The sequence below is a fragment of the Eptesicus fuscus genome, chromosome 19 (assembly GCF_027574615.1).
Source record: "Eptesicus fuscus isolate TK198812 chromosome 19, DD_ASM_mEF_20220401, whole genome shotgun sequence".
Taxonomy (NCBI): Eukaryota; Metazoa; Chordata; class Mammalia; order Chiroptera; family Vespertilionidae; genus Eptesicus; species Eptesicus fuscus.
In genome coordinates this window covers 235,925-245,270 of record NC_072491.1, presented here as the reverse complement: position 1 = coordinate 245,270, position 9,346 = coordinate 235,925, and the positions used below count along the sequence as shown (strand labels likewise).

The 9,346-nt window shown below is 63.9% G+C and overlaps 1 protein-coding gene across 1 annotated transcript; it reads right to left on the bottom strand.

The window, feature by feature from the left end:
- Positions 1-238: 238 nt before the first annotated feature.
- SLC39A4 (solute carrier family 39 member 4) lies at positions 239-5,099 on the bottom strand. Its single transcript, XM_054708355.1, has 12 exons — positions 4,488-5,099; positions 3,821-4,105; positions 3,397-3,592; positions 3,141-3,307; positions 2,883-3,054; positions 2,402-2,574; positions 2,068-2,232; positions 1,847-1,993; positions 1,684-1,735; positions 1,442-1,594; positions 822-1,009; positions 239-734 (listed from the first exon to the last, which is right to left on the bottom strand). Exons 1-12 carry the CDS (start codon positions 4,677-4,679, stop codon positions 606-608), a joined length of 2,019 nt encoding a protein of 672 aa, XP_054564330.1. The 5' UTR covers positions 4,680-5,099; the 3' UTR covers positions 239-605.
- Positions 5,100-9,346: the final 4,247 nt, after the last annotated feature.

Here is a 9,346-nt window from a genome sequence, read left to right as displayed (position 1 = left end):
GAGGTCTCGGCTGGCAGTCCCAGGAAGGCCAAGGTGGGCCCGGCCTGGCGGGTCCTCTTCCTCTATGAGTGGAGTTGCCTGGAAGGGAGGGGATGGGCTGGAGGCTAGGGTGCTGGCTGGCTGCCTGGAAACCCCTGTGCACAGCTACCAGAGCTCCTGGCACTGCCCCCCTCAAAGGCCTTTCTTGTTGGGGGCCCTTCCCTCCCCAGAAGGAAGAGCAACAAGGGCAGGAGCGGTTTTTTTGTTTGTTTTAGTATATTTTTATTGATTTCAGAGAGGAAGGGAAAGGGAGGCAGAAACATCAACGATGAGAGAGAATCATGGATCGGCTGCCTCCTGCAGGGGATGGAGCTCACAACCCAGGCATGTGCACTGACTGGGAATTGAACCGTGACCTCCTGGTTCATAGGTCCACGATCAACCACCGAGCCACGCCGGTCGAGCCACCAATGTCTTTATCAAAACCAGGTTGCTGGGGCATGGGGAAGGGGGCTTCTCAAAGGCCTGGGGCGCTCCAGGTACCCAGCTGTAGGCCCAAGGGGCTGAGACAGCGCGGGGCCGGGGGCCAGGAGCCAGTCTCGGGGCTGGAGCGTGGGGAGGAGGCGTCAGAGGGCGATGTGGTCCTCGTACAGCGACAGCAGCAGCAGGATGGCCCAGCCGCCCAGCAGGCCCACGTTGTGCAGCAGGAAGAGCAGCCAGGGCCTCTGGTCCCGAGTGCTCAGCATGGCCGGGAGCTGCGGAGGTGGGCATCGGGCGAGCAGTCAGCCGGGCGTCCCCGCCCAACCCCCGCCAGGCAGCCCCTCCGCGCCTCCAGCCCTGACCATGTCGCAGAGCGCCACGTAGAGGAAGAGGCCGATGGCGACCGCCAAGATCCAGGACTCGCTCTCCTCGCCGACGCCCACCGCGAGCGCAACGTAGAGGCCCACGAAGGCCGTGAGCGCCGAGACCAGGTTCAGCAGCAGCGCCCGGGGCGCCGACAGCCCGGCGTGGAGCAGGGCCGCGAAGTCCCCTGGACGGGCAGGCTGGGGTCAGAGCCGAGCCCGCGCTCCGACAGGCCCCGCCCCGCCCGACCCAGCAGCTCCCGGCAGGCCCCGCCCCGCCAAGGCCCCGCCCGACCCAGCAGCTCCCGGCAGGCCCCGCCCCGCCACAGGCCCCGCCCGACCCAGCAGCTCCCGGCAAGCCCCGCCCCGCCAAGGCCCCGCCCGACCCAGCAGCTCCCGGCAAGCCCCGCCCCGCCCCACCACAGGCCCCGCCCCCGCGAGTCCCGCCCCACCACAGGCCCCGCCCGACCCAGCAGTTCCCGGCAGGCCCCGCCCCCGCGAGTCCCGCCCCCTAGAGTCCCGCCCCGCCACAGGCCCCGCCCGACCCAGCAGCTCCCGGCAAGCCCCGCCCCGCCCCACAACAGGCCCCGCCCCCGCGAGTCCCGCCCCTCGTTGCTCACCCAGCTCATGGGGCACCTCGTGGCAGAACACGGCCAGCGAGGTGGCCAGCCCCGTCTTCCAGGAGGACGAGAAGGCCGCGCCCAAGGCCAGCCCGTCGGCAAAGTTGTGCAGGCCGTCGCCCAGCGTGATCATGTAGGGCAGCAGCCTCAGCTCTGCGGGTGCGGCAGGCGTGGGTCGGCATAGGCCCGGCTGCGGCCATTCCCCTGGCCCCCAACCCTCCTGGGGCCTCCCCAGGGCTCACCTGGACTCAGTCTCCGGGGCCCGGGGCTCAGTTCAGGGCTCTCCTCCACCACCTGAGGAGGGGGCATGTGGATGAGCCCCTGAAAGGTGGGGGGCTGGGGCAGGTCACCCTCAGGGGAGCAGCGGGAGCCTGGGGTGCAGGCACTGGGACGCGGGAGACTCACCAGGTCTGCGCGGGAGCTCTCGTGGGGCTGCTTGGGCTGGTGGAGCTCCCTGGGCGCCAGCTGCAGAGACATGCCGTGGCCGTGGCCGTGGCCGTGGCCGTGGCTGCCGCGGCGGCCACCGTGGCTGCAGGGCTCCTCCTTCAGGTCCTGTGGGGACGACAGCTTAGGGCCTGCTATACCCGCTCCCCACCTGCCTCCCCACCCAGTCCCACAAGCCTGACCTCCGGGTCCTGGGGCAGCAGGAGGTCACAGAGTTTCTCGAACAGGAAGAAGGTGTACAGGCCCCCGAGTGCCACCAGGAGGCGCCAGATGGGCTGCGCGCCATGGTCTTCGTGGTCGTCCGCTCCGAGCTCACTGTGCCCGCCATGCTGGTGCAGCCCCAGAACCTGGGGGCGGGGCGGGGGCACGGGGCTGGCTGCCTCAGGGTCTCCCTCCCACAGAGGAAGACGAGAGGTTAGGGTTCGGGGAAGGGCCCGAGGAGAGTGGGCCTGGAAGGAGGACCATGCAGGGGAGTCCCCGGGGCGGGGAGGGAGGGTCCTGGCCAGCCGGGCTGACCTTGGGCGTCAAGTGCAGGAAGGCGTCTCCGGTGAGCGCGCCCACGGCCAGGCCCAGGAAGGTCTGGATGACGTAGTGGGTGGCCCTGCTGCAGGCGGAGCAGATGAGAAGCAGGAGGCCGCAAACCGAGGCGAGGCAGATGAGCAGGGTGGCCAGGGAGCCGTACAGGTACTCTGCGGGGGGCGGGGGCAGTGAGGACCCAGGGAGGCCTTCCCTCAGCCTTCCCAGGGGCGTGAGCAGGAACTCACCAGGGCCGCAGGCGGTCAGGGCCGGCCAGGCCTCTGCTCGCACTAACCTCTCTCCTCCCTAAAGCTCCACCCCCTCCCTTCCAGGCCTCCCACACATTCCTGTGACTCCTCCACTCCCCTGTCTTCTCCCACCAGCCCAGCACCCACTCCCTCCTCCCCGGGCAGCCCCTCTGCCGTGTGGCCAGCCCCTCTGGGCACAGCCGGGCAGGCTGACTCGGGGGACAGGCGCTCACTCTCTGCCTGGCTGAGCTGGTCCTGGACGGGGTGGCTGGGCTGTGGGCCGCAGGCCCCACTCAGCTGCTGCTGCAGCAGCGCAGGGCTCAGGAGGGCCCAAGCCTCTGGGGACACCCCCGTCTGCTCAGGCAGCCCGTACACGGCCATCACGTCCCTGGCATTCAGGCAAACCTGGGAGGTGGCAGGGCTGGAGGTCAGGACTGGAGCAGCCGGGGGGACCCCCCCCTCCCTAGGACTACGGCCCCGGGGCTGCTCACTGTGTCCCACACGCTGCTGCTGCTGCTGCTGTTGGGGGGGGCGAGGGGGGCCCTCTTTCTCAGATGATGGTCGTGATGGTCGTGATGGTGGTGATGGTCGTCGCCGTGGTCCCCGTGGCTCGCGGCCGTGCCACCCACCCCCAGGTGCTGCATCAGGGCCGCCAGCTCTGGCCGAGGGAACAGAACCAGTCCGTGTGAGCTCCGGCCCTGCCCTCCCAGGGGGCACGTCCCACTCGGGGGCCCACCCGGGCCTCACCGTCCAGCGTGATGTTGGGAGTGTCCCCACGGTGCTGCCGGAACACGAAGTCCACAAAGTACTGGGGGCTCGGCAGGGCGTGGATGCAGGACCCGTTTTGGACGTGGTCCAGCAGAGCGGCCAGCACGGGGCCGGGGCTGCCCGGAGCCCCTGACCCCACCGCCTGGTCCAGCAGCCAAGGCAGGTCCACGCAGGCCTGGGGGGGGGGGCAGGGCCTCAGCTGCACCTCCTTGTGGCTCTCCTGGCCCCCAGCATCACCACCGCCCCCGGTGGCCCCCAGAAGCCCCTGCCCCACTCAGTGGTGAACACCCAAGATGACCCCCAGCCAAGCCCACCCTCCGGAGTGGGTCCCTTCCCTTCGGTCCCCCTTGGCCCTCCCCCCGCGCCCCGCCAGCCTGCCCTGGCCTCAGCCTTCAGCCCTCACCTCCTCTGCGGAGGGCAGGCCGGTGGTCCGGACCTGAATCCTCCGCAGCAGCCGGCTCAGGCCTGGGACCAGGGCCTCAGGGCCCTCGAGCAGGGCCAGGAGGTGGTCCGCTTGGGAGGCCCAGCGGCCAGCCCGGATGTCCTCGCACGTGCCCTCGGGGTCGCTGAGATAGAGGGCAGCGGCCGCACTGAGGCGGGGGATGTGCTCGGGCTCCAGGACCGACACTGGGCTTGGCCGCGGCCCCTCCGGCTGGCCCAGAGCCAGGAGGTCTTCCACAGACAGGCACTGCGGGCAGAGACAGGTGAGCAGGGGCCGGGCACCTGGGGGTCCCGGGGAGTTGCTGCTTCCCCCCCACATCCATTGCTCCCACACACTCCCCTCCATGACGGTGCACACACAGGGGTCCCAGGCAGTGGTCCCCCTTCCAGGTGGTTTCTCCCTGGAATCACTGCCTGGGGGCCGACCAGAGAGGTGGCCCTGGGTCCCCAGAGCTTCGGGTCCCCATCACGGCCCCGCTCCCGGGGAGGAGAAGGCTGGGCTTGGAGCCCCAGGCAGGGCCGTGGCACCGGGCACTTGGCCTCTGCCCGCCTCCTGGAGTTTGTCCCTGGGGAGGAGCAGACAGGGCCGGGCCGGAGGGGGACCTGTCGGGTGGGGGTGGGGCGCTTACCTTTCCACACGGCCCCGAGGAGCAGTGCACACGGGCCGCAAGCCTATTTAACAGGCCGCCCAGAGCCACGCGGTCCAGAGCGCCCTGGGCCGAGGACCTCGAAGTCAGCAGGTGAGCAGGCGGGGCTGCGGCCACGGTCACCGCCAGCACCGTCAGCAGCAGCCCTGGCCTCTGCGGGGTCCAGAACGCCATGCCGAAGCCGCTGCCTCGGAGGCGGGCACGCTGGGGCAGCTGCGGGCGGAGAGGGCTGCCTGGGGCCAGACTGGGGCTAGGCACAGGCTCTCTCCCAGGTATTCCCAGCAGGGCTCTGTGATTGGCTGTCAGCAGAGTCGCAGATTAACCATTCCAGGGGCAGGTCCTCCCCAAAACGAGGAGCCTCGGCCTGGGGGGTGTGCGGCCTAGGCCAGGGCCTGGGGCGGTGGTGGGGCCGCGAGAAGCTCTCCTGGAATTTCCTGCTTCGCTCCGTGCTCGTCTGACACGGAGGCTGAGCATCCAGGACAGACCCTGTCCCAGCCCAGGAGCCGCTGCCTGCGGGGACGAGGGCCTCTTCCCTGGACTCACGGCCTGGGGGTCCACTGCCTGCCTGCTGCTCCCCTCAGGGCCTCGGGCTTTGCCTCCTACAGTTCTGTTTCTCGGGGTGCCCCCAAGTGAGCGCCCCCTCCCACCCCTTCCCGGGGGTCCTCCCTGGCTCCAGGAGCTGAAGCACCCCCAGAGCCTTGAGAACTGGGGCCTTTCCTCCCGGGCCCTGGGCTTCGGCCTCCCTGGTGGAGGTGGGCTGAGTCATGTTCCCCGCCCCCGAGGCTCCTGGGGAATTCCTCAGGAAATGGCCAAGCCCGCGGGGAGCCTGCTTGTCTCTCCTTTGGCACCTGGGGGCAGGGGGCCTCTTGGGTGTGGCGTCTGGCCTGGCCCCTCCCTGAGACTCCCTCTCAGCCTTTGACCGGGCTGCCAAGCTGGCATCTGGGGGAAGGGCCAGCCTTGCCTCCTGACCCTGGGCCCTGCCTGAGTGAGGGGGAGGGGGGAGGGGGAGCTCCCGGCAACAGGGAACCCCTGTCCCAGGACAGTGCCACGGTGCCGTCTGCGGGGGGGGCGGCAAGGGAAGGGGGAGGAGGCCGGCGGGGTTCAGATGATTCTGGACGCTAGTTCAGTGAAGAGGGGAGCTGGGTTTCAGGCTCCCCTCACACCGTTCTGACGGCTGAGCCCATCTTCCCTGCACCAGGACCCCCTGGCCAGGGGGGCCCAGGCCACCCGCTGCCTGGGGCCTGTCAGCTTCTGGGGAAGGCCTCCGCCCTGCCTGACCCCTGGAAGGCCTGGCACCTGCTGGCAGGCCTCAGGGGGCCTCCGTGCTGGTCCACTTTCCTCCGGTTCTGCCTGCCCCCCCTCTTCCCACTGAGGCCCCCCTCCTAGCTCAGCCGGGGCAGATGGGGTCCCCAGCGGCCTCTGTGCTGGTGTAGGCCTGTCCAGTGGGTGCCAGGCCCTCTCCTTCGTCCCCAGGCCCCTCTGGCATCGTCCCGTCATCTAATAAACTCATTGTGGTCACAACACCCACACCCGGGTGGGCCCACTGCAGCAGAACGTTGGGAAGCAGGTGTCTGCTCAGATGGACACGTGTGTGCACGTAAGAACACTCAAACCCGTGAAGAATTTTTCTGAGTTTATTTGAACCAAACTGTCCACAATTGCTGGGAAGCAGAACCTCAACGGATTATCGAGATAACGCTCCGGAGAATGGCGGGCTACGTCTGCATTTATACATGGCAATCAAAGGAAGGGACGTAGGTGGGTTACATGAACTCCACTGGTGATGGACTAGAGAGGCGGGAGAAAGCAAAGCGGGGTGGGGCGGGGGGGACCCCTGGGATTGGATAAAAGGTAAAATGATAGATTCATGCTTAGGTGGGTGCAGGAACAATTAACATAACAATGAAGGGATTTGTGGCCTCCAGCACATTAAGCTGTGCCCAAGGGGTCTGGAAAAAGAGAAGTTACAAGTTACCCAGACACTTCCAAGGGTATGTTATCATAGATGCAAAAAGACAGGTTCAGTTAAGGCAAAGGTTGACCTTGTCAGCGAAGATACCAGCCTAGGACGTAACTGCCCACCATAACTGCTTTTACTTAAAGTTTAATTTCAGGCCATCCTTTGTGGTGACTTTAGGTCTTTGAGTTTGCAAGACGGCCATGCAGGCCTTCCCTGAGCTGGTCAGGTCAGCATGTGGCCCCTTTCATCCACACGTGAAATACAGATACTGTCCTCTTCAGCCTTAACAGCTAAGGGAATCCTGGCACATGCTGAGTGAGGAAACCTGCCCTGGCCCCTCCCTACAGGCTGCCTCTTGAGACCTTTGACCCCTGGCCTTATCTTTGTCTCGCTGGCACCTGGGGGAAGGGGCAGCCCCTCCACACCTGCACCTGGTCAGTACCCCGACCCCTGACTGAGCTCCAGGGGAGCAGGGGCCCAGGTCCAAGGACTCTCCCCGGCGTCCAGTGGTCCCAGGGCAGGGCGTCAGGCGAAGGGCAGTGTCCTCGGTCTGGGGTCAAGTGTTTCTCCTGCCGACATCACATATAAAGTGTTGGCCTGTCCATTTAATGGAATAGCATTCAGCCTCAAACAGGAAGAAAACTGTCCGGCCAGCGTAGCTCCACGGTTGAGCCTCCGACCTATGAACCAGGAAGTCACGGTTGGATTCCTCCATCCCCAATGGGGGGCTGGTGGGGAGGGGAGGCCGTAGGCAGCCTATTTTTTTTTTAATTCTTTGTTTAAAGTATTACATATGTTCCCATTAATCCCCTTTGGCCCGCCCCCTCCCCAGGTCCTCCCCACCCCATTGTCTGTCCATGGGCCATGCATATATGCGTACAAGGTCCTTGGTTGGTTACCTCCCCCACCTTCCCTCCAAGATTTTGAACTCTGTTCCTGGAAGATCAGGTTACGTCATGTTTACTGTTACACCACTCATCAGTTGGGGGAAGGGAGGATCTATCAGTTCCAGGCTTTTGGTAATAGTAAAAAAAATGGAGAGTCCGAGCAAGGTCAGGAGGCGAAGGGCTGTCTTCCATAGCTGCTTCCTGCTGAGAGGGGGCGTCATCAGGGGCATCTACCCAGGTCTCATTCTGGTGACAAAGGTGTCTCTAGGTTCTGAATTCAAGGCCAGATAGATCTCTCCCACCTTCTGGTTGGCCAACGCCTGCATTCTGTTCTGTAATAAACTGGTGAAACAGTGCATGAGACACGGGCCAAAGAACAAAATTAATGGATACCAGTGGACCTAATAATGGGAGGAGCCATGGGGTAAATGAGCCAAAAATGGCACACACCCCTTCCCGGATTTCGGCACCAAAAATGAAAGATCAGTCAGAGGCCGAAAACCAGGTGACACAGGCTTTATTAGAGGAAAGACCTGCTGAGCTGTCTCCCAAGGGGAGAGCAGCAACCCATGCAGAGGTGAGCACTCCTTTTGAGGGGAGGAATGGGGGCTTAGGATACTCGGCGGTGCTGATTGGTAGCTTAATGTACGGCCCATATAAGGTACATGGTTAGGCACTCGGGTATTTCCGGCCGCAGGTTACGTCATGTTTACTGTTACTACACCCAGCAGTTGGGGGAAGGGAGGAGCTATCAGTTCCATGCTCAAGAGGCAGCCCAGTGATGATTCTCTCATCATTGATGTCTCCCTCTCCCTCTCCGTTCCTTTCTGAAATAAATTACATATATATCTATTTTAAAAGGAAGGAAAGGGTTGCATGCTACATGGATGCACCTGGCGTACACGGTGCTAAGTGAGCTACGTGGGTCACGAGGACGGCTACTGCAGGGCTCCACCACAGAGCACGCAGTCAGAGCCGGGGACGGAAAGCAGGATGGTGTGTGCCGGTGGCTGGGAGAAGACAGGGAGTTTAATGGGGAGAGTTCCAGTTTGCAGAGGGGAAGAGGGTTCTGGAGACAGATGGTGGCCAAGGTCGCACACTAACTGCACTCAATGCCACTGAAGTTAAAAAGGCAAACTTTGTTTTATATATTTTATGGCAATAATGGAAATACCCCGGCCGCGTGGCTCAGGGCTTGAGCGTCGACTTACGAACCAGGAGGTCACAGTTGGATTCCCAGTCAGGGCACATGCCCAGGTTGTGGGCTCGGTCCACATTGGGGGGCGTGCGGGAGGCAGCCATCAGTGATTCTCTCTCATCAAGGATGTTTCTCTCTTTCCCTCTCCCTTTCCCTCTGAAATCAATTGAAAAATACATTTTTAAAAAAGTTAAAAATAAAATAAAATCCCCCTGGATTTGTGCTGTGAAACTTTTCCTGCACCGAGTCCAGAACCCACAGACGACAAGCCAGCCCGAGGCAGACCTGCTCAGGGCCAGGCCTTCCTCACGGTAACAGGTGAGCACAGCCCACACCCCACCTGAGGTCCCCATCAACCCTCCCGCCAGCCCTGGCTCTCACCCCCAACGCCAGTCCCTCTGTTTCTGCTCTTTCCCTTGTAAAACGCTGTGAGACGCCTTCTTTCATGGCCTGTAGTGGTCACAGGTAGCAAGAGGCAGTTCAGAAAGAGAAAAGGCTACCATTGAACTCTGGCTTGTCCCTTACCCACAGTTGCTAAAAGGTGAAACGGTGCATCCTGGAATCCAGAGCCTTGGTCTCCTGGCATGTTGCTGTCTGCCTGGGCTGCTGCCACCCCTGGCCTGGGTGGAGGCTCGACCACCCCCTTGCTTGCCCAGGCCGTGCCCAGCAGGGAGGCTGCTGCCCCGAAGGGCACCCTGACTTTCCCCTCAGGAACTGTGTGCTCCAGGGTGGCAGGGTCCCACACGAGGCCCAGAGGGCAGACAAACATGCCAGGCAGGCCCAGGGGGTGCCCACA

Bases quoted from the DNA above. Each gene is read 5' to 3' on its own strand.
- SLC39A4 (XM_054708355.1), bottom strand. From the start codon at position 4,679: ATGGCGTTCTGGACCCCGCAGAGGCCAGGGCTGCTGCTGACGGTGCTG. The intron at 3,593-3,820 runs GTGAGGGCTGAA...CCCCCCCCCCAG, and splicing joins GCCTGCCCTCCGCAGAGGAG to GCCTGCGTGGACCTGCCTTG. The intron at 2,233-2,401 runs GTCAGCCCGGCT...CCCCGCCCCCAG, and splicing joins TCCTGCACTTGACGCCCAAG to GTTCTGGGGCTGCACCAGCA.